Source organism: Gossypium hirsutum, chromosome D01 (assembly GCF_007990345.1).
Source record: "Gossypium hirsutum isolate 1008001.06 chromosome D01, Gossypium_hirsutum_v2.1, whole genome shotgun sequence".
NCBI lineage: Eukaryota > Viridiplantae > Streptophyta > Magnoliopsida > Malvales > Malvaceae > Gossypium > Gossypium hirsutum.
In genome coordinates this window covers 58,264,639-58,290,744 of record NC_053437.1, presented here as the reverse complement: position 1 = coordinate 58,290,744, position 26,106 = coordinate 58,264,639, and the positions used below count along the sequence as shown (strand labels likewise).

The 26,106-nt window shown below is 33.2% G+C and overlaps 1 protein-coding gene across 1 annotated transcript; it reads left to right on the top strand.

Moving 5' to 3' along the window:
• The first annotated feature begins 20,185 nt into the window (after window positions 1–20,185).
• LOC107922631 (aspartate--tRNA ligase, chloroplastic/mitochondrial) lies at window positions 20,186–25,501 on the top strand. Its single transcript, XM_016852741.2, has 15 exons — window positions 20,186–20,637; window positions 20,719–20,862; window positions 20,995–21,104; window positions 21,379–21,490; window positions 21,614–21,685; window positions 21,873–21,964; window positions 22,298–22,418; window positions 22,903–23,025; window positions 23,114–23,309; window positions 23,415–23,602; window positions 23,702–23,773; window positions 24,403–24,501; window positions 24,610–24,690; window positions 24,960–25,017; window positions 25,102–25,501. The coding sequence occupies exons 1-15, from the start codon at window positions 20,284–20,286 to the stop codon at window positions 25,272–25,274; spliced, it is 1,995 nt and encodes a 664-aa protein (XP_016708230.2). The 5' UTR covers window positions 20,186–20,283; the 3' UTR covers window positions 25,275–25,501.
• The last annotated feature ends 605 nt before the right edge of the window (window positions 25,502–26,106 follow it).

Here is a 26,106-nt window from a genome sequence, read left to right as displayed (position 1 = left end):
AGCGTTCAAGGGTTAAGGATGAAACCCTAGCAGAGTTTTTCTTTTTTTTTTCTTTCTGTTTGTTTCTAAGAAATAAAGTTGAAGTGTTTTTAAGAAAAATTTTGTTTTAAGTAACAAAGGGAAACAACGCCGTTTGAAGTAAGGTCTTCAGGTGCCTAAACGACACCGTTTAATGGCCTGTACCCGTGTGGTGACCCGATCCAAGGGGAGGATTCGCGTGTTTTGCTTCGACGGGCTATTTACGCACGTGGTCCCTCCTATTTTGCAATGATTTCTAATTTAGTCCTTTTTCCTTTCTTTTCTTTTTCTTTTAAATTGGCTGCGTAATTTTATTTGCGTTTCATTTTGGTCTCGTGTTAAACACAGCGTTTCAGAAACCTGGATTAATTTCTTTATTGGTCCCCCACTTTGTTTTAATTCTATTATTTTCTTGTCAATTTAGGTTTATTTGCGATTCAATTCCCTTTTTTACATTTGTTTTTTATTAATTTATTGATTAATTGATTATTTTTATTTTATTACTATTTATTATTGTTATTGACATTATTATATTTGACTATTTTTCTATTTACCTATTTATATATATTACTTTGTTCTTTATTATTATTTTAAACTGTTTTATTATACATATATGTATGTACGTAATGTATATATTATTTGATTTTAAACTATATATTCTTATACCTATTTATATATATAGATGCTTTACTTATTTTTAGTATTCAGATATATTTAGTTTATTTCACTTTTTGCATATTAGTATATATTATTACTTACATGAAGTTTTTCACTCCCTACATATTATTTATTTTAAATTAATATATGTACATTATTTTATGTATTTGATTGTCTTCTTATATGATATTTATTTTAAAATTTATTTGATACCATCATTTCGTGTAGTATTTGTTTTTAACCTTATTTTTAATTTATTTCGAACTTTCATACCTACATAATTTATTTTGAATATATTTTAATGTTTAATTTCCCTTTCTTTATCTTATTCCTCAAAACTTGTTGCATATTTTTGTATTAATTTGCTTGGAGCTTCATTTAAGATTAGTTTAGTTCATTAGCTTTTGAATATCAAAGTTATTATTTGAATGTGATGTGAGATGGTGGCTCTTACGTGAATTGTATTGTTTGCTCGTATCTATCGCTTCTTTATCGATCATTCGCGTATATTTTAACTTACAAATCACCATTCCACGTTGTGCGTTATTATTTCATTGTTTTTAAGACCACGTTTATCATTATTTAAATATCAAAATCATTTTTTATGAAAGTCTTTCAAAATAACGTGACACTCGGAATTTGGGATTCTCGAAAGGATTGTGTCCTAACTTACTGGATTCCAATCTTTCTTGTTGAACCTAAGAGACCGAATATCCTTTTTAAGCAAAACACATAAACCAAAAACTCATTCTCGAGAATTCAATACGTCATGTCCTAACGTATTGGATGTGACGTGTCGTTTTCTCGAAATGAAGATTTTAAAAAAATAATAATAACAATAAGGGCAATATTCAATGCTCGAAATTTTGAGAAATCGTGCCCTAACGTATTGGGCTTCAATTTTTCATCTGACTTAAAGCAATTGAATATCCTTTTTGAATTTCACCACATGAGTTTTTAAAAAATCAAAAGACGAGCTCATTCTCGAGGGCTAAAAATGTCGTACCCTAATCTATTGGGCGTGTCATTTTATTACTCTGAGATAATGAGGTCTTTAGTATCCGCATCGATTTATCCAAGCGTCTTTTATAAAATTAACATTAATAAAAAAGGAAGGATCGTATTTTAAAATCTTTTCAAATTCTCAACACTAAGATATTAAACAATCAATTCGGTACCAATTTTGGGCGTTACGAGGGTGCTAACCCTTCATCGTGCGTAACTGACTCCCGAACCTATTTTCTCAAAATTCGCAGACCTAAAATTGTTTTCAAGGTGATCCGATCGCACCTCAATAAAAGATCGGTGGTGACTCCCATTTTCATTTTCAAAATTGATACCCATTTTCATTTTTTAAGCAAAAAAATGGTTTCGACACTATCCATAAAATACCAAACTAAAATCAAGTCATGTGTAAATCATAATTCAATCCAAAACCAAACAAAACGAGATATTTAAGCCATTTTCGCATGGCTTTAACATTTACATCTTTGAATTAAACAACCTTCAAAGCTAGTCTATACATGCTATAGTTTCAAAAGAAATTTTAGTTTAAAATACCGTAGTTATTTGATAGTGTGATGAGCTTTTCTGACGAATCCCCGAGCTCGCAACAACTTCAAAAATAAAATCTATAAAACAAAAGCAAACAAAAACAATGACACCGTAAGCTATTTAAAGCTTAGTAAGTCATAAGCTAAAACATATTTGTTATTTATAATATATAACATTTATCTAGTAAGGCTTATATTATATACTATACCATTTATAGAGACATCATCTATTATAATATCATTCCTTGATTACAAGCACAAGCTATATAATCGAAAGTAAACTTATATGTATATATACAATTATAACGTTACCATTGAACAACATTTAATTCAATAAGGGCCAAATTAATAGCTTATATGCATATATGTAGATTTAATTAATTCGAATGCCATTTTCACATACTTTCCATAATTATAAGTAACAACTTAACCTATTTGCAAACATACATTTAATAAACACATGCTTGAATATGTAATTCAATTTCATATAAGATCTTTGTTTGTCATTGCCCATTGAACCGTTTGAAATTAAATAGGGTATTCAAATAGTTAAGAGATTTATACAACGCCAACGTCCCAGACGTGGTCTTACATGTAATCACTGATTGATGCCGCTGTCCCGGACAGGGTCTTACATGAAATCATAAGTCGATGTCAACGTCCCAGACGTGGTCTTACATGAAAACACTTATAAAAAAATCCCATGCATTTCTAGGGTTCGTACGGGCTTACAGATATTAAATACTATTTGAATCGAACTCAATTACTTACCTATATTTTTTAACAAATACATTCGACCAAGACTATAATATCTTCTATAATTTCATTTATCATCTATATACTATGTACTAATTGAATTTAACAAAATTTAAATCTTTATCGACTTACGTCGAATATCGACGGACACGATCGACTACTCGACTACTTTCGTTTTCCCCCGATCTAATTTCGTTTTCTTCGTTTCTTGATCTAAACATATTCAAATTAGCCCTTTTATTCATAAAATCATTCAATTAAATCTAAAAACACATAAATTTACAAATTACCATTTTGCCCCTGACATTTTACAATTTTTGCAATTTAGTCCCTATTGCATAAAACACAAAATATGAAAAATTTCACGATCCCATGCCTAGGCTGAATCTACCCCATGATCATAAAAGGCCATATATTTCATTTATTTCATGTTTTAGTCCCTTAATTTATTATTTTTACAACTTAGCCCTAATTACTCAAGATCATCAAAATTTCCCATACAAAACATTTTAATTTACCACATATCTTTAATATTTCATCATCAAAAAACAAAAATCATAGCTATCATCAATGGAAAAACATAAAATCATCATCAAATTCAAAAATTAAGACATGAGCTTTGTAGTACTCGAAGCAAAGATATCAAAAACGTAGAAATTATCAAAAATCGAACAAATTACATACCTTAATTGAGCAAGACAAAGGCCAAATGTAGCTTTTCTTTTCTTTTATTTACCCTAGCTAATTTCGGCTACCAAAGATGAACATGCATGTGATGTTTTTATTTTATGTTTTATTATATTATCATAATTAATATAATTACCAAAATAACCTTTATGATTTAATATACACATTTTATATACAATGAATATAACCGTCCATCAATATATAACTCATGGTATAATTGCAACATAAACACCTACCACTAAAAGAACAAATCAATTTAGCACTTTAACGATTAGTTAGCAACTTTTACTATTTATGCGATTAAGTCTTTTTTTAATCAGTCACTTAAACGATAAAATTAAGACACAAAAATTTCACACAATCAAATTCACACATAATAAACACACAAAATATTATTAAAATATTTTTTTGACTCCGATTTGTGGTCCTGAAACCAATATGTCCAATTAGGGTCAAAATCGGGCTGTTACATACAACCAGTGTTAAGTGAGATCGATGCGGATGGTGAAGATAAATATGATAATAATAGTCCTTCTAATTACGAGGTTGAAGATTATAATGATCCCAATCTAGACAAGGTCTTGGATGATATCGACGACGAAGGTGCGAATGATGATGAAAATGTTTACACATCTTTAGTTGAGAACCCGAGTTGAGGCATTGTCATATACAATGATCTTGGGGCCCACATGTCGATCGTAGATTCTAATGCGATGAATGCATCTGATTTCCCTAAGTACCCCTATATATAGCTGCTCACCTACTGGCCGTAGATTCTGAACAAGAGGAGTTGTTTGTGGGCCAAAAATTTATGAACAAGAAAGACTGCGTACTTGTCATTAAGCACGTATAGCATAAAAGTGTCAATTGACTACAAAGTCGTTGTGCCTAAACCAACATTATATATTAAGGAGTGTTGGAGGTCGATAGAAGGGTGAAATTGGTGAGTACGAGCTACATTTATCCAGAGGTCACAAATGTGGGAGATACGAAACTTTGTTGGGCCTCATACATTCACTTTTGCACGTATGACATAAGATCATCACAAACTTGATGTAAAAACTATCTGCAACTACATCATGCCATTGGTGAAGGACATGCTGACCATTCTTGTATCGATACTGATTGCCAAAATGAAGAACAATTCTAGTATCGAGTGTCATACTAGAAAGCATGATTAGCTAAATCGATGGCCATGGAACAGTTGTATGGAGATTGGGATGCATTGTACAATGAATTTCAGGGGTGGATAGCTGTAATGCAGGAGTACGTGCAAGGGACTGTCGTTGAGTTGCAAACGCTGCCTTATTTTGGCTCGAGCGACCAACTACAACCGGAGAGAAGAATTTTCCACCAAATGTTCTGGATATTCAATCCATACATGCATGCCTTTCCCCGCTGCAAGTCATTTGTGCAGGTTGATAAGACCTAGTTATATGGGAAATATACATAGATCCTCCTTGCTGTGGTTGCACAAGATGGGAACCGAAACTTGCTACCATAGCATTTGCTATTATGGAGTTGAATATCATAGAATCATAGGAATTTTTTAGGAACTTGCGGACGTATGTTGTTAGAGAAGATAATATTTGCATCATATTCGATAAATCGAAGGGACTAATTGTCGTGATTAGGCATTTTGGTATTTCGTGGAGATCTATTTATTGCATTCACCACATCATCACCAACTTCTAACGAGAATACAAGAATGAAAATTGACTCAAAAAAGTCATGAACATGGGTAAATTTCGATTTCAAAATATATTTTTTATTTTTTTAATACTTCCACAATATAAATCCAAAAATAACGTGTCTTTTAAAATATATACGTAACATACGAGCTAGAATAACACCGTTTTAGGCAAAGGCTGGCCAAACTTGAGGGTGATATGAAAGGTGAAACAAATCATCCTTTCCAGGAGTAGTTGGGTACCATGGAACTGTGGAAATGAACTCAAAGTTTTGATGATAGATCTTAGTATGGTCATATGACCACCAACATGACAGAGGCTTTTAGTTCCATTTTGAAACAAACATGACATCTTTCAACTTCATCTGTTTTCTCAGCTACATTCTGCAGGCTGACAACCTTGATGCTAAGAATGAAGCTGAAATAAGTAAGCCAGATGGAGGTGGGACACATGTTTGTTGAGGAGGTTAGGAAGGCAATGGATGTGAATGCCTAGAGAGCGATGTCAATGTATGTAGAATTATATTCTCAAAAATTAGAAACTTTTTGAGTTATAGAGTCCATTAGTCATCAACTGGGCATCCTACCTAGGTCCTACAAAGTTAATCTCTGAAATAGGCGGTGCAACTACGGGAAGTTCCAAACACTTCAATACTTATGCACCACGCCGTTACAGCTTGTGCTCACGTCTCGATCTATGTTGAACAATATATCAATGAAGTGTACACATTGGAATATATTTTACGTATTTGAGGAAACAAGTTCCCCACATTGCGAGATATGTTGACATGGGAAGTGCCTCCACCTACTTTCGAACTGGTCCTAGACTTGAGGTTGTGTAGAAGGCCTAAAGGTCGTCTGCACATCACTAGGATTCATGGTGAAATGGAAATAATGGAGAAAACCAACCCTAAATGTTATAAATTGTGCAGAACAGTTGGTTATAGTAGAGGGAAATGCCTGTATTAAAACTACCATTATTGGCAATCAGCCCGATCAAATGGAATATGAATTTATGTACTTCATGTTCAAATGTATCTTAATAATAGAATCAATTCAATCAAAATTTTGTAATTTCATTTTATGTTGAAATTATATATACTTTTTGGGTATAAAATAAAACTTTCAATGTATAATTAAACTAAACATGTTCAAGTATAAAATAAAAAAGATTGCACTTTATTGACTATTATATTGAAATACTGACAAAATGTTTAAACTATATATTATAGAAACTTTAAAATTTGAATTACAATTATAAAATACATGCAATAGTAATGTTACACGTGTCAAAATTGATGGTTTGATGGAGTTGTCCGTAGGGTAAACAATTATAGTACCTTTCGTTGGCGTTGGGGGTGGTCGCAACAGTCATTATTCTCCTCATCTGAACCTTTATTCACAACATCTATCGACGAACCTTGAGGTGTATTTAACAAACTCAAAAAATCGTATGTCCCAAAGGTTTGCCTGGGAGGAGTGGAGTACTGGAGTGGTAATGACCTTAAGATATCAAACATCATTGATGATCTTAGTTGTTGATAATCAGATTTGGAACCGGGCATCTCTAAGTGATATACGTTGTTACACCCGGATCTCTAGATGAACTCTAATTTAGAGGAATTTTTGGACTTAATTAAACGCATAGAAGTTGGTGGATTTTACTTGAAATTTTGGGAAAATTGTAACTAATGGTTAAATAATTAGATTTTAGTTCTAGTTTATTTAGATAGGATTTGGTTGGTTCCATAGTAGGAAGCATAATGATTAAGGATGAATGGTTGTATTGGTCAGTGAATATTGTGCCAAAGGAGTATATATATAATTTGCACGGAGACAAAATTCTTTTAAATTCTATTTGCCAATTTTTCTCTATGTAGTATCGTCTTCTTTGATTACTCCAAAAAAGAAAAGGACGTGGTTGAAGGAAGCTCTGCATGTTGCAACCGTCGTGTAAACTGCAGTCTAGAAGTGGTGAAATTGGGGAACTAGTAAGCTTCCTTATCTCTCCATATTCGTAGATTATAAGAAGAAGTAGAGTAAGGACTTTTAAAGCTTTTGTATTATAAAAAACTCTAGGCTTCTAAGGACTTACCATATTTAGTTTAACTGATAAATAGTTGTCATGCTTAGCTGTTAAGATGAAGGAGGCTCTGGTGTTTGGACAAGCTAAGCTGATGAAGATAAAAGAATTCATGTGAGTCTTTGTACCTTACCTTGATGTCATGTGACATGCATGTACCATATTGGTTATGTACTGCATTAACCTAAGTTCATGGTGTGCATGTATTTGAAGAAAGAGTAGGCTGTGTGTGTGTACAATATTATGTAAGCACTGTTAGTTGTCTACAATTTATTTTATGACAGTTAGTTGATGATTGGTTAACGGGCATGATGTATGTATAATGATGAATTTTATGGTATGCTTAAGCAATATAAGTGGAGTACGGAGGGAAGTTACCTCGATGGGGTACTTGAAGATATGAATAATTGACATATGAGAGGAATGGGCAAATTGTTAAGGGGGATTTGACCACCTCTGGATGTACCAACGTTCAAAGTGTAAATACTACAACTAAAGATATATATTCAAGGCGGTGTCTGCAAGTATACAGGTCAACTTGCAATATAGTTTGTTTACAATGAAACACTTGGTAAGTATTATGAGGATTGCACCCAAGGGATTACAATTTAGGGAAATTTTTTATCTAGCCAATTACAGGAAATAATAACTAATCTACTCGAGTCACGAGTTTGTAGTTTTAATCAAGAAGCAAGATGATAATAATAAGATAGTCAACAAATTTAACTAAACTTAAATCTACTCCTAGGTTCTTGTATTGGCTTTTTCTATTCCTTGTTTTGACTATGCGAGTTCCTTTTAGCCTAGATCTAATTGTTTTACCTAATTAATTATTGAAGTAGAGTTATAATCAATCAACTAATCGATACCCTAGCAGGATCCTCTGATCTTTCACTAGAATAATAAGTCAACAAGAACTACTTATCTTCCGACCTCACAGTCCAGACCGATTTGGGGTTAAGGTGTTCACGGATAGGTCATACCAATTAAGTTAAAGCAATTGAATCATGCAAAATATGTAGAAAGCACAAATTGATTCTAATCTTTATACAAACATTCATCTAACAATGTTAAAGAATGAAATATAAAGAAGAGAATAAGAAAAAGAAATACTTATGGATTTATCGATGAAAGCGTGGTTTCGGAACAATCTCCCCTTGTAGAAGTCTCACTTAGGAATAGGATCTTTTGATTACAAGAACATAAAATAACCTAAGTAAAAACTAATAATGAAAGAAAAAAACCTAAGAATCAAAACCCTAAAATTATCTGTTTAACCTAATTACAATGGCCTTTATATATTCTCAACTTGAAACATTAAAGTGCCTAAATTATCCTTGAAGTCCTTAGAGTTCGATTAAGATAAATACACCTAATTTCCCTCCAAAATGTAGTTAAAACATGCAGGAATTTTGGGTTGCGCAGGGGGTATGTCGTGACATAGAAGGGCTATGTCATGACATCAAGGGCAGTTTCGCTCAAAAACTCATTTTTAGCTTCTATTTTTGACGTTGAGACATCAATATCTTGGTGTTGCAACATAGGTATCAGTTTTGGCCAAAATAAGCATCTTTAGCTCCCGAATTGACCTATAAGACCATGTAACCTTATTTAGATATATAAAATGTAATAAAAATACTAGAAAGCATAAATTACTACTTTAAGTATAACAACCTAAATATATACTAACATGTTTTGATTTACTATTAAACAAGCTATAATTATGTTTAAAAATGGATGTAAATAATAGTATGATTTCTGGCAGATCAGGATCTAATGGAGTTTGGCTATGTTGCGAAATGTCATAGACCGGCTCACTAGAGCAATATCGTGATGACAATTATTTGTTTCCAAAGAGCAACACCGGGACGACGGTTAGCAGGCTCTATGGGGCGACACCGCTATAGCGATAAGATCCTTCGGGGAAACATCCTGGTAACGATTATTAGGTCCTTCAGGGTGACACTTTAAAGGAGGTTTAAAGTGTAAAACCATACCTCGACTATGACAACCAATAGAGAGTTTGCCAGAATGTTAAACATGAGGAATAGTGTGTAAGACCATAACTCGGCTATGACAACCAATAGAGAGTCCGCTAGGATGTTAAATATGAGTTCATAATGTGTAAGACCATAGCTCGACTATGGCAACATAGAGAGTCTGCTAAGATGTTAAACATGAGTTCATAATGTTTGAAACCATAATTCGACTATAACAACATATAGGGTTTGCAGGACGGTAAACCAGGAGTCTTGCCATGGTATAAAGAAGAAGTCGCAGCACGATTTGCGTGATAAGCTACAAGATAACATGGTATTGGCACGATTGGAATATAAGTAGACGAGATATCAAGGGGGAATCTTCTTAAGAAAATTGGCATACGCTAAAGAAAGGATAATCTCCTTAAACAAATTGGCATACGTAGTATTCGCCAGAGTTATTGCGAAACTTGTATTGGTTGAGAATATACAAAATGGTTTATTCTAAGATTAAATCTTAAATTTGTAATCAATAAAGGGGTGACTGAAAGGACGAGTAGTTCGACAAGATAAAAAAACATAGGAAGGTATTATCAGCACAAAGCTGAATAATCAATAAAATCTGCCCGAAAATATAAAGAGATGGGAGTCTACTGGGGCCGTGTAACATAGAAAAGACATTGTAGGTCTACCAAAAATTATAATGGTCAAGGAATACCTAAGTAGGAACTGGTACGCCGGGAACTACCTGTCTACTAGAGTACCTAATAAGATGGAAATAATAGGGTAAGTACTAAGAAATTACATCCTGGACACTAGTTCACATAGGGAAAAAAAGTACAGTAGGAAGAGATCTTATTCATGCAAGAATTCTTAATTATGGAAAATAATTGGGTAAGCGCCAATAGTTATCGCTAGTCAGAAGTGGAAAAGACAAGTACAAGGATTTTGTCCGCCAGTAGTCAGCTCAAAGATAATGTGGCAATGACCTTGGCAACTAAGTTCATGAAACCTCCTACAAAATATAGGGAGCTTGATTCTATGCCTAAAAATCCATTCTGTTAAGATTAACCAGTCTTCCATGAATATTTCCTTTTATGTACAGATCTCACTAAGTTCTTCCGAACTTATAAAAGTCTGTTACCTAGATGTAGGGTAGATTAAGATTTGGAAATCTAGAAGAGGAAACAAGCCAGACTCTGCCTGAGTAAAGTTGGGCACAATAGTTGTACCATGTATATAGAAGAGCCCCCTTAGAGGCCATGCCTCAAGGTTGAAGTTGATGGTGCTTGTATTGAATCAAAATAGAAAATTGTAATAATTGTCAGATCATTAAAGGTGTCATGTTGTAATAAATTAAAGCTAATAAGACGCAAATATTAATAACAATGAGGAAATTAAATTTTAAAAAATGTAATTAAATTAGAAAATAAGTGTTGTTAAGCAATTTATTTTTATAGCATTTGGTACTCGGACTTGACAATCGAGTCATTTATAGGGTGTTACATGCTAGTCTAATGACTCTATAAGATAATTATCTACCCTAATTTCGAATAATAAGAACTACTGGGAGATTATGTATAAGACTTTGCAGGTTCGGGTTCAGGCTTAGTTGGGGTGCAAGAGGCAGATAACCTCGTTGATGTTATTAGTGTCCTCGTTGGTGCATGTGTGGAGGGATTACCATCAATTGGCCACCAAATAAATATGATTTTCGATTCTCGATCGAAGGTCGCAAATCAAAATCCATCCATCCGGCCATTCCACAATACAAGATATTGTTGATACTCCAATGCCCAATTCTTTGCTTTTTCCCCTTTTGTTAATTCTGTGAACATTGTCAAAATTCTGTGGAACATTCGAAACATCTTGTTTGCACCCGAACTGTCGCATAACTCGATCCTTGTTGTACCACTCAACTGTTGAGAAATTCAACACAGGTGCATTAATATACCACATGTATGAGATGATGTAAGCTAATGGGGGAATAACAACCACACTGTCTAGGGTGGTGTAACAACCCAAAATCTGTGGGCACCAGACGGTTTGGGGTTAGGAGGTGTTACAGGTGGAATATGTCATCCACACAAACTACACAATTAATAACATGGTTATAGTAACATGAGTCAAATAACATAAATAAAGTTATTACATAACATGAATATTAGGAAAAATTACCCCTCCCCAACGTATGCCTCAATAATTTGTCAGTAAATCGCAAGGGTATAGGACATCCTGATACCCGGACAAGTATACCATCTAAAATAAATCAAACTTGTTAGAACACATTTTCATAAAAAGCAAAATTCTTGATCTAAAATTTAAATTTTATTACTTATTTACAAGAAGGAAGACATGTGTTTGGTGACTAACTGATGCCAAAAAATGGCATCCTGTACAGTGCCCAGGATTGCAGCAATATCAAGCACCCACCTATGTCTTATATTTCATGCTTTGTTGCCCGACAAAGCTCATGATACAATGTTGCTAATACTGCTGAACCTCAACTATACGAACGAGTATCTTCCAAATCAGACAACAGGGACAAGACCATCAAGTGGACCTTATTATTATTTGTGTCCGGCATAATTACCCCCTATCAGATATAATATATATGCTCGAACAGCGCACATCTTTTCCCATTCAGTGGCACTACTCAATAAAGTTTCAAAATTTGCCTTCAACTGGGAACATTTCAAACTTGTAAATCTATTTTCATCATCTCCAGGCAAGTGTCCAATTAAGTGATAGCATAGCGCCACAGATTCAAACACTTTACTTGTACCTGTGGCTGCACTACCATCGATTAGGAGTCCTAGTTGCAGTGCTACATCTTCTAGGGTGATGATGCACTCCCCACACGACGAATGAAATGTGTAGGTCTCTAAGCGCTACCGCTCAACCAAAGCGAATATCAAGTCGGCCCTCAAATCGAACATGCGGATCAATGTCGCTGGTCTAAATCCAGTTGCTTCCCAGTATGGCATAATCTGTTCATCAGGCCGATAGCTCGGACCACTGATAGAGGCCCTCAATATGCAGTACTCACCCTATCATATTAAACTACCACATTAGTTAAAATTTTCCAATTAAATAGAAAATGACGTATAACTTTATAAGGGGGCCTGTGAATAACAAATAATAATTCTTTTACCGGCACATCAATCATATTTGTCGTTTGCTCTAATCAAAGAACACATTTGGATATCTGCAATTAAAAAACATTTTTATTATAAAAATAAAATTATTATTTTATTCTACATAAAAAAATTCAACATATATCTTTAATGCATTCAAACAACACCACATAATAAATTTTCAACACAAAAACTATTACAAAGGTATAAAAATTAATGCTGAAAATCTCAAACAAATAATAATTATAAAAAAGCCCTAAAAATCTCAAAAAAAAATTTGGCCATACCATTTCAATATTTAATTAGTCTTTTTATTTAATTAAATAAAAAACAAACAAACAAACAAATAATAATTACAAAAAAAATTAAAAATAGGATGCTTCTTCTCTTTCCAACACAAATCCCACTTTTCTCTAACCCTAAAGTGCCTTTTTTTTTAAACATACAAACAAGTGTTGGGAAGGGGGCTAGGTTATATATAGTGGATTAAGAGGAATGAAAAAAATAGGGACATTGGGGGAAAATTCAGGTTATATATAGTGGGCCTGACTATTAGGCGGCATCAGTCTGATCGCTTGCGTTGGACGTGAAGGACAGTCACAGGGTCCCCCCTTTATTTTGCTTTCTCAGGCTTGAAATCTCCCATTGTTACTCCCCTTTTTCTGCTTGTCAATCACATGTTACTATTTCTTTTACAAGCAGTGGTGCCGTCTGGCTTTCCCTCTCCACCCATTTAAAAAACAAATTTTAACTCGTATACTGTTTGTATTTTACTCGGTTGTTCTTCATACTGGTGCTATAGGGTGGCACCATCAATAAAATATATTTTTTATAACCTTATAATGACGTAATGATGGCCTCATGATTTTAGTGAAAAAGTTGGGTGGTGTCACCCCTTCTCAAACACCTCTCGGGGTTACTGTTCAAATGATACCATTTTGATAAATAAATTGGTGGGCATACCATTTAAGATATTAATTTTTTTTATTATTGGGGTAAAAAAGCCCTGTTTTCAGCATAATATTGCTAATTTTGTCTAAGCTCATCCATATTTATAAATAATTACCAAGTCCATTATAGGTTCACCCATATTCTTTTTTAAAGGTTAAATTCTACTATTAGTCCCTATACTTTATGAAAGTTATAGATTTAGTTCTTATATTTTAATTTGATCATTTTTAGTCCATACTTTTCAAAATTTAAAATTTCAATTCTCATCAAACGATAACTATTAAATTCATTATGTTATGCTATTTCCAGAATTACTGCGTTAAACATATTATCATATGTTTACTTGCATGTCATATTGTTATTGCTCACTGAAAATCTAGAAATAGATTAATGACAATCATTTGTATAAAAACTAAAATTTCAAAATTTGAAAAGTATAAGGATGTAAAATGATCTAATTGGAGAATAATTGTAGGTGTAGTACATGACTAGTAATTGAATTTAACAAACTGGACTTAACTGTTACTATTTTGATTAGAACTAAATTTCAACATTCAAAAAGTATGGGGACTAAATTTGATTAATTCAAAAGCACATAGATAAAAATGACAAAATTAAAGTATAGGGACTAAATTCATAAATTTTATAAAGTATAGTGACTAATAAGCAAAGTTTAACCTTTTAATTTTTTAAAAATATTATGATAATATTATTTTTAATTTAATATTTAATAATTATATATATATTGAAAGTTTAACAATCTAAACTGCGAGCAAACTAATCTAAAGTGAAATCCACACATGACAAGAGCTTGCGGTGGGACTTTCGAGACCAACATATGTAATGCGCGTTGTTGATCTTGAATTTGTGTATTAAAGACCTAAGGCATTCGCCTTTCCTAATTGTGCCAAGGCTTTATTATCATTTTTTTCATTTTAAGTTAGTATTTATCAATGTTTACATTATTGGAGTTGAATTGGGCCAAGATAAACTCGAACTTTGAATATTTAAATGTAAACTCAACTCATATTTTAATCATGTTTTTATTTTCATCTAAACCCTCCAAACTATTTTTTGGATTTTTAATGTTTTAGGTTTAAACTATCGGACTAATGAATAAAATCCATTTTTTATACAATAATTGCTACTCATGATTTCGGAACTGGATAAAAACCATTGGGTGTTGTAAATACATTAAATGGATGTCTATAACCTTTAAACATTTATGAAAGTAATGAGTTAAAACCCCCCATTCATTATTAAAGATACTTAATGTACGTGTTAATGAAGTAGTTAAATAAGCTTCATTCATTTATGTTGCATTGAATGTCAATGGCTTATATATAGCTCTTTTATAACTGAAAAGAGGAGACGAGAAAATTCTCTATTTAGTTTAAGTGTTCTTTTATTTAATTATTTTATAACACGTTATCAGTAGAGCTTCTACGAGTTCATAGTGAAGTTCACGTCATTTCGACTTTATATAATTTGCCCGTATAATTCTCATTAAACTATATACGGTATACATATTTCATAATTCTTTTATTTTATTCTCTAGATGAAATATTTGCTTTGGGTAACATTTGCACATTTATTTTTACAACTCAAATCTAATAATGATAATTATATATACATGTTTTTTTTATTAAAATAAATTTCAATTAATGTAATTTGTGTTAAGTTATTATTATGACTATTCCTCTCTATGCCAATATTTGACATACATATTATTATTTAGCAAATTTGGTATATATAATTGAATTATTTTACGATTGAGAATGCTTATTATTTTACTAATATTTTTTTTATTATTTTGATTCAAGTGATTATAATGTCAAATCTTGCCAAACTTGAATTTGCGACCTTAGACATCTCAGGCAAGAATATTTGTCATGGGTGTTAGATGCTGAAATTCACCTAGATGCTAAAGGTTTAGGAAATACTATATTAGCAGATCAAGAAGCATTTAATCAAGACAAGGCAAAAGCAATGATTTTCATCTGTCATCATCTACATGAATGATTAAAAGTGAAATATCTCACTGTGAAAGACCTTCTTGAATTGTAGAAAATTTTGAAAAAACGATTTGACCATCAGAAAATGGTGATACTCCCTAAAGCTCGTTATGATTGGATGCACTTACGGTTGCAAGATTTTAAGACTGTAAGTAAATACAATTAAGGACTTTTCAAAATTAGTTCTCAATTAAAATTATGTGGAGAAAACATAATTGATGAGGACTTGTTAGAGAAAACATTTTCAACCTTTCATGCTACTAATGTGTTTCTGTAGCAACAATACCGTGAAAAAGGTTTTAAAAGGTATTATGAATTGATTTCATGCCTTTTGGTGGCTGAACAAAATAGTGAGCTGTTGATGAAAAATCATGGAATTCGTCCCACTGGTTCTGCACCATTCCTTGAAGTGAATGTAGCATTACACAATAATTATGAAAATAGAAAATATAGAGGCTACAGTCGTGGTCGTGGACATAGTGAGAGACGTGGTCGAGGACGTACTAGCAATCGTTATCATGGTGGTCATAACAATGATAATTCTAAACACCATAATAAGAATAACAATGAAAGACAAGAAAGAAGTGGTCAAAATAATCCTTCAAAGATTGCTGAGAATATATGCTACTGATGTGGTATGAAGGGGTATTGGTCACGTACCTGTCGTACGTCTGAGCATTTAGTGAAACTTTATCAAGCATTCATTGAAAAGAAGGGAAAGCATATGGAGACAAATTTTATATCCCAAAATGATGAAATGGAGGCAAAAGATAAAGATATTCACTATAATATTAAAACTGACCATGCCTACGAGGGTGATAAATTTAATGACCTTAATAATATAACTCACCTAGATGTGGCAGATTTCTTTGAGAATAATTAGAAAAATTGATGTTATTTTGACATTTTTATGTTGTTTTAAGTATGTTTTATTTTCTTGCATAAAGAATAATTTATATATTTAATAAATATTTGCAATGTTTCTCATATTATATTTTGTTTATTTTTATGAAGAATATTAATATTCAAAAAAATTTCGATGGACCCAAAATCAATAGAGACATGTGTCTTGCAGATAGTGCTACAACACATACAATACGCAATGATAAAAAAAATATTGTTCTCATTTGAAAATGAGTAATGCCCATGTTAATACAATATCAAGTAGTTTAAAACTTATTGAAGGCTCTGGAAAACCTATTATTTTATTACCTAAAGGTACAAAATTTGTCATTGATGATGCTTTATATTCCACTAAGTCTTAAAGAAATTTATTGAATTTTAATGATATTCGTCTTAATTGATATCATATTGAGACTATGAGAGAAAAATATTGAATATCTATATATTTCAAATGTTGAATGTGGAAAAAAATATGTTTTGGAAAAACTACCTACTTTTTCATCAGGTTTATATTATACACATATTAGTGCAATTGAGTCACATGTTACTACAAACCAGAAGTTTGTAGAACCATATACTTTTACTATTTGACATGACCGATTAGGCCATCCCGGATATATTATAATGCGAAGAATCATCGAGAATTCAATTGGACACCTATTAAAGAACCAAAAGATTCTTGAATTCAAGGATTTTTCTTGTGTCTCTTGTTCTTAAGGAAAATTGTTCTTGTGTTTATTATCGACTCGCAACCTGGTGTTTGCGAAACTACTTGCTCAAATAATTCGATTAAGAGTACAAATTCCAGATTATGCAATCAAAACTATTCGTCTTGATAATGCTGGTGAGTTTACATCCCAAGCTTTTAATGATTATTGTATGTCAATTGGGATAAAAGTTGAACATCTTGTAGCTCATGTTCACACACAAAATGGTTTAGCTGAATCGTTTATCAAATGCCTCCAACTAATAGCTCGATCACTGCTTATGAGAACAAAACTCCTCGTTACAGCTTGGGGATATGCTATTTTACATACAACAGCACTTGTGTGCTTAAGGCCAACAAGTTATAATAAGTAACTCCCCATTACAATTGGCTTTTGGTTAGGAGCCAAATATTTCCCATCTTAGAATTTTTGGATGTGCAGTATATGTTCCAATTGCTCCACCACAACGCACAAAGATGGGTCCTCAAAGGAGGTTGGGAATATATGTTGGTTATGAATCTCCTTCTATAATTAAATATGTTGAATCATTAACTGGAGATATATTTACTGCACGATTTATTGATTGTCATTTTAATGAAACAACATTCCCAACATTAGGGGGGAGAGAAAATACAACTGGTAAAAAAAATTATATGGAATGAATCATCATTATCTCAATTAGATCCTCACACAAGTCAGTGTGAACAAGAAGTTCAAATGATCATACATTTCTAAAACATCACTAATCAATTGCCTGATTCATTTACTGACCTAAAAAGAATTATAAAATCTCACATACTAGCTGAAAATGCTTTAATACGAATTGATATCCCAATAGGGAAAATTGTTAGTGCAAAGGAAAGTAATCTATGCCTGAAGCGTGGAAGGCCAATCGGTTCCAAAGATAAAAATCCTCGTAAAAGGAAAGAAGCAATTATTCAATATGGTAATATTGTAAAGGCAAGTTCCCAAGAAGAGACCAAAGATATAACTAACAAAAAAACCCCAGAAGAGGTTTAGGTACCTGAAAATGGTGATAACGAAGAAATTTCAATAAGTTATGTTACTTTAAGAAGAAGATGGAACCGAAAAAATATAGTTGTCGACAACAATTTTGCTTATAATGTTGCTATTGAAATAGCAAAAAAAAAAATGAGGATCCTGAGCCTAAATCTATTGAGGAATGTAGAAATAGAAAAGATTGGTCAAAATGGAAAGACTCAATTCAAGCATAATTAAATCCACTTTCTAAATGTGAGGTTTTTGGACTTATAGTCCAAACACCTAAATATGTAAAGCCGGTAGGATATAAATGAATATTTGTACGAAAACAAAATGAGAAAAATGAATTCGTAACATATAAAGCACGACTTGTAGCACAAGGATTTTCGTAAAGGCCCGGCATTGATTATGAAGAAGCATATTCTCCTATGGTGGATGCAATCACGTTTAGATACCTTATTAGTCTAGCAATACATGAAAAAATTGACATGCGTCTAATGGATGTTGTTACAGTCTATTTGTATGGTACACTTGATAGTGAAAATTATATGAAAATCCCAAAAGGATTTAAAATCCCTGAAGGATATATAGTTTCCCGGGAAAATTGCTCTATCAGATTAAAGAAAAGTTTATATGGATTAAAACAATCTGGATGTATGTGGTACAATCATCTTAGTGAATATTTGTTAAAAAAAGGTTATAAAAACGATCCAATCCACCCATGTGTTTTTATAAAAAAGGTATAGATCAAACTTTGTGATAATTGCTATTTATGTTGATGATCTAAATATTATTAGAACTTCTGAAGAGCTTCAAAATGCAGTAAATTATTTAAAGGAAGAATTTGAGATGAAAGATCTTGAAAAAAATAAAGTTTTGTATTGGCCTGCAGATCGAGCATTTAAAAAATGTAATTCATGTCCATCAGCCAACTTATACGAAAAAGATCTTAAAGAAATTTTATATGGATAAAACACATCCATTGAGTACCCCGATGGTTGTATGATCGTTAGATGTGAATAAAGATTAATTTCGTCCTTGCAAGAATGATGAAGAGTTTCTTGGTCCTGAAGTACCATATCTAAGTGCCATAGGAGCATTGATGTATCTTGCAAACAACACAAGACCTGATATAGCTTTTGCTATAAACTTGTTATAAAGATTTAGTTCGTTTCTAACACGTAGACATTGGAATGGAATTAAACATGTATTTATATATCTCATAAAGACCATTGATATGGGGTTATTTTATTCAAATGATTCAAAATCCCTATTAATTGGTTATGCGATGCTGGATATTTATCGGATCCACATAAAGGTCGATCTCAAACGAGATATTTATTTACATGTGGAGGTACTACCATACATGGCGTTGGACAAAGTAGACATTGACTGCTGTCTCTTCAAATCATGCTGAAATAATTATAATGCATGAGGCAAGCCGAGAGTGTGTTTGACTAATGTTATTAACCCAACATATCCAGAAGATATGTAATTTTCCTTTATAGGAAAATATCATGTGATGTTGCTATTAGGGGGAGTAAAAAACATGTTGTACTCTTTTTCTTTAACCAAGATTTTATCCCACTGGATTTTCCTGGTAAAGGTTTTGAATGAGGCAACTTGTAATAGGAGATTGTGTACTTTTTTTCTTTCATTAGGTTTTTATCCCACAGGATTTTTCTTAATAAATGTTTTAATGAGACACATTTTTTTTAAAGGACATCTAAGGGGGAGTGTTGTAAATACATTAAATGGATATCTATAACCTTTAAACATTTATAAAAATAATGAGTTAAAACCCCTATTCATCATTAAAGATGCTTAATGTGTTAATGAAACAGTTAAATAAGCTTCATTCATTTATGTTGCATTAAATGTCAATGGCTTATATATAACTTTTTTATAAATGAAAAGAAAATTCTCCATTTAATTTAAGTGTTCTTTTATTTAATTATTTTATAATACTGGGAACGATTTCTAAACGGATTTTTAAAGTCCATTTTTTAAACAATATAGAAGCCACGTGCTTCGCACGCCAGCACCCAATCCATTAAACCCTGTGTTTTCTGCTTGTGTCCCTAAACTAAAAGATTGCCCGAACCCCCATTTCATTCACTTTACTCAAAAGGCCTTAAGAACACAATGTCTGTGCTTCTCAAATCCTTCCTTATCCTCTCCTTTCGCGCCAGACCTCTCGCTGTTTTCCCTTCCATTCTAATTCCAAAATCGCTTCCAAGGAACCGTCGAACCCGAACCCTTTCCTCTGTTTCTGCTTCCACTTTTCAATCTCCTCCTCCTTCCGTTTCCCCTGAAACTCCCACCCCCATACCCCCTCTCTCTGACTCTCTCCGTTGGGTCTCTCGTACCGCTTATTGTGGTGATTTGTCTAATCAAGATGTGGGTTCTCGGGTCCGTCTTTGCGGCTGGGTCGCTCTCCACCGGGTCCATGGTGGCCTTACCTTTTTTAATCTCAGAGACCACACCGGCATTGTCCAGGTATTTACTTATTTCAACTTTTTTCTATGAATGAAATTGTGAATTTTTTTGACTGATTGTTTTACTGTTTTCGAATTATAGATTACATCACTTCCAGGTGAGTTTCCTGATGCCCATGAAGCTATTAAAGACTTGAGGCTTGAGTATGTAGTTGCTGTTGACGGTTTTGTCCGGTCTCGGCCCAGTGAGTCTGTTAATAAGAAAATGAAAACCGGCTCCATAGAGGTATATTACTGTGTTTGAGCTTATGCTTTCAATGAAAACCGGCTCAATAGAGGTGTATTAATATATTTGAGCTTATTATGCTTTTATTCTTTATTACTATGTATTTAATTAGATGTCAATTATGTCTGCCAGGTCGCCGCAGAGCATGTTCAGATATTGAATGCTGTAAGATCAAAACTACCATTGTTGGTTACTAGTGCGGATGATGCAAATGATTTTGTCAAGGAGGAAATCCGTTTGAGGTAGTCAGCTTGGAATTTAATTCAATTAGTCCAAGAAAAGCTATGCACTTTATTAGCTGATAAAACTGATACTGTCTTTTATCATAAGAAGGGATAAATAATGAGCTACATTGTTCCTAATGACTTGCCTCGATTCGTTTTACAATATGTTTTTAGATTTTTGCTTTTAAAAATCTTTAATTTTCACAAGCCATTCAATTAATTGTTAATGTTTTCCTTATGATATATTTGAGACTCTGAATTGATGTTTGTTGTTGGGATACCTGTCTCATAGATATCGATACCTTGATTTACGCCGACAGCAAATGAATTTCAACATCATGCTGCGTCATAGAGTGGTGAAACTCATTCGACGATATCTAGAGGATGTACATAATTTTGTTGAGGTGTAACCCTATTACGTTTGTTATAGTACAGTAATTTATTTTAGTGTTATTTCTTTAGTTACTTTCTACTGATTCATGTTCAGTCTCTGTTTTGGTTCTGACCTGTTCATGGTTATAAGGTAGATTGAAACCCCAATGCTCTCTAGATCTACTCCAGAAGGTGCTCGGGATTATTTGGTTCCCTCGAGAATCCAGGTATTAATGATCAAGCTGCTATTAAATGCCTTAGGACAGCATGAAGAACTTGTATGGTGTCAGAGATCTTTGCATCCTAACTGGTTGTTATTCAGTCAATAAGTGTTAAATTTTCTAGTGTTCGTCAATTACCTATATCATGGGGACAATGGAACAGGTCTGATTCACTCTTATATATATTTTGAAGCCAGGAACATTTTATGCTTTGCCTCAAAGTCCACAGCTCTTCAAGCAAATGTTGATGGTTTCTGGTTTTGATAAATACTATCAAATAGCAAGGTAAACTTTTTACTTTTCATTGTGTGGTAGTGATGCAATTTGTCTCCTATCTTGATAAGCTTTTTGCATTTCTCTTTTGTGAAGAACTGATTTACTCAGGCCCATTTCACCAAGTTTCTCGACCCCCGTGTTGAGAGTTAGCATGATCCTGTTCTATTCACGAGACTCGGTTTGATTTATATTTCCTATGTTTGTTATGAGAGAGAAAACAAAAAAGAGAAAAAAAGAAGAGGGGATTAGAATATCCTTTTTCCTGCTAGGAATTAGGGGTAATCCAAAAACTAGGTATTGTGAGAAATCATTGGGCTATAACCAGGATATAATTTTTTCCAGATGTTTTAGAGACGAAGATCTGAGAGCAGATAGACAGCCTGAGTTCACACAGCTTGATATGGAAATGGCCTTCATTCCGTTGGAGGACATGCTTAGGCTTAATGAAGATTTAATTAGAAAGGTTTGTGAATTGTGGCCTATATGCTATAAGATAATTTGAGTCCTAGCTCCACAATTTCTTTCAGCAGTAAGTATTCATAAATATTTTCTGGTATGTTTCAATGGAAGGGGTTCAAATGTTAAGTTACACTTTTCACTTACCTAAAATTGGGGAGTTTAACTAAATACTGGCCTGTTCATCTTCAGCTCAGGCTTGAGATAAGCTTCATGGCTCAGCTTGTGGGCCTTCTAAGTGGCTTGGCTTGAATCTACACTGCCTCATAGCCCATTAGTTAGTCTAGCTAGGTTTGGTAATTGATGCTCTAGGTAGACACCCAAGGCATTCATCAATGGGCTTTTTGGCACTCTGCCTTTTTAGTTAAAGGACTGAAGCTGATCGCTCTCACCATATCGGACATTTGAAATAGTTAATGCATATACAAGAATTTTAGATCTTTTTGGTATCTTCACATTATGGGAGGGTTAAGAAAGCTTATTTTATGCAGGTCTTTCTAGAGATTAAAGGCGTGCAACTACCTAACCCTTTCCCAAGACTCACATATGCTGAGGCAATGGATCGATATGGTTCTGATCGTCCTGATATCAGATTTGATCTTGAGTTGAAAAATGTAAGTTTTTGCACATGTTGTCTAGTTTTTGCTGGTTTACTTCATTATCTGGTGTTTTCTAACTTTTACCCCCCTGTTGGAGCTGCAGGTATCTAATGTCTTCTTAGACTCTCCCTTCAGGCTCTTTGCAGATACATTAAAAAATGGGGGGATTATCAAAACAATATGTGTGCCTTCAGGTGCTAAAAGATTTTCAAACACAGCTCTTAAGAAAGGTGATGTTTATAATGAGGCAATCAAGTCTGGAGCAAAGGGTTTACCTTTCCTTAAGGTCTTGGATGATGGTAATTGATAATATTCCATACCTAGTTCGGATCCCCCCCCCCTCCTTTGAAAAGTTGATTTGCTATTTGTAAATCTCGGCATGATGGTTTTATTATTCTTTTTAGGGGAGGTCGAAGGAATTCCAGCACTAGTATCCAGTTTGGGTCCAACAAACAGAGAAAATTTCTTGAGAAAATGCTCTGCAGGACCAGGTGATCTGATCTTGTTTGCAGTGGGCCATCAGACATCAGTTAATAGAACCTTAGATCGACTTAGGGTATTCTTAGCCCACGAACTGGGCTTGGTTGACCATGTAAGTTCCTGACCAGTCTTCTATCTGAAATACACATGGTTGTTGCTTCTCTTATTATTTTCTCTAAAATGAAGCATTTGCTTCAATTCTGAAATGCAGTCTAGGCATTCAATTTTGTGGGTGACTGATTTCCCAATGTTTGAGTGGAATGATTCAGAACAGAGGCTTGAGGTCTGTATCATTCTCTTATGTTTTTGGTGATTTTATTGAAATAATTGATATATATCATATGCATGAAAAATTTTTCATTTGATACACTGCTAATGGAGTTTTTAGACTCCACAATTAAGGTTAAAAGGGTGGCGCATGCCCTTAGGGTTGGACATGTGGCACCTTGTGAACTTTGCTTGTGGAGTTGAAAAAACTCCACCGCTGGTTTGCCAAAACTGAACCCTATATATTCTTAAGAAAGAATTGGCATTTTTATGATATGCCCCTTTGTATATCCTTTTTATATCTTATAATTTATTCCTATGTTAGTTTGTTATTATATCAGTGTGATTGTCATTTTTGAGGAATTAACAGAGTAGCTGCATTTTAAGATTTAGTTTTCGATAGTATTATTAAGTTCTCTCTGTTTTATCAAAATACAAGTCGATACTTCAAAATGTAGGTTTATAATTTCTTTTTGTTTTTACATCCACAACATAATTTGGTGAAAGCTTTAGCTTGCTAATATAATTTATATGGAAGTTTTAGATTGTTAAATTAATATTTATATATATGGAAGTTTCAGTTTTGTAGAATACAATATTTTCCGTTTGCAACTGCCTGTTGATGAAAATGTACTCATATTGTAGCCCTTGCACCATCCATTTACTGCACCAAACCCTGAAGACATGGGAGATCTTTCTTCTGCACGTGCCTTAGCTTATGACATGGTTTATGATGGAGTTGAGGTATTTATATTATGTGCTTTTTAGAAACTTTAAAGGGTAAAGATTTGGTTGGCTATCTCTTATAGATGGTGTAACTGAATGAATTATTATTGCCTCTTGCATTTTCAGATTGGTGGAGGAAGTTTAAGAATTTATAAACGTGAGATCCAACAGAAAGTATTGGAAACTATTGGCATCTCTCTTGAACAGGTGAGAAAACCTTAAGCTATTCAACAATTTGTAAACCAACGGTTATTGTTAGCGTCATGTAACTGGGCAAGTCTTGTGCCTGTTACACAAATTTGTTCTGTTTTCTAACTAGTGTCGATGTGATGGCCTGGTCCTATACAAACTGGCCTAAAAGAATGTAAAAAACCAGAATGCTTTTAGATCATAGAAAAGCTAAGATCAATATGTCTGAGGTCTCAGTTCTTTTACAGTCCAAATAAATAGAAATGTGAGTTTTATGTTATTTACAGGCTGAAGATAAGTTTGGGTATCTTCTGGAAGCTTTAGACATGGGTGCTCCTCCACATGGTATGACATGCCTAGGCCACGAAACAATTGTCATTTTTCTACCTGGAATTAAGTTGTTATTTTATCTATTTTACCTATTCACAGGGGGAATCGCATATGGTTTGGATAGATTGGTTATGTTGTTAGCGGATGCAAATTCAATCAGAGATGTCATTGCTTTCCCAAAGACGAGTACTGCTCAGTGTGCTCTCACTCGAGCACCATCAAAAGTGGATATCCAACAGTTGAAAGATCTGTCACTGCAGCAAGCCCAGTAGTTTCTTCTTGATTTGCCTGTCTCAATGCGAACCCAACTAGGCTGGCCATTAATTAGCCTTTTCTTAATCACCATTGTTTATGCCCCTTTAAAGTTAGAAAACATACAGCAATCGTCCCCGTTCCCCCTTCTTCCCCTGTTTTATATTTTAACTGTGCTTTACGGATGGCTGATTTTAGGAATGATTTGATTCTTTTTACCTAAATAAACTATTGGCTGTTTATGGTATGCTAGCAAGTTCGGTTATTGTTTTCAATGTCGCATCAGACCTCAAAACTCATTTTACTATGAAAAATTGGTAGCCAAATTATGTAAAATTTAACATTTTGGCATCTAAAGATTTTTTGGTCAAAGTAGGCACCTAATGTTTTCTGTTGCCACTAGAGTTATTAAGGGTGTTAGAAAAACATGTTTGAATAATTTTTAATTAAATAAAATATTCGATGTTAACATTAACTAAAAATCATTGATGTGTTACACATTCCTTTTTCCATTAATTTCGATAAAAGCCTGTAATGTCTCAAAGCAGAGAAAATGGGTTTTCCTTTTTGCCATTTTTGTTCCATCTTATTTTGAGTTCTTAATATTGAAAATGGGGATTTGTTTTAATGAAAAAGAAGATGAAGGTTCATTTTAACATTGAAATTGTGAGTTTGGGAGAAATTTGAAGTAGAGTTTATTTTAAATTTAGTTGAAAGTTTTTTTTGCACAATTTCTTTTCAAAACAGAAAAGTTTTAATTATTATGAAAACAATTTTTACAGAATATTAATTATGATCTCTTGGAAGATGTATTTATGCGTCAATAAAAGGTATTTAACATACAGAGTTTAC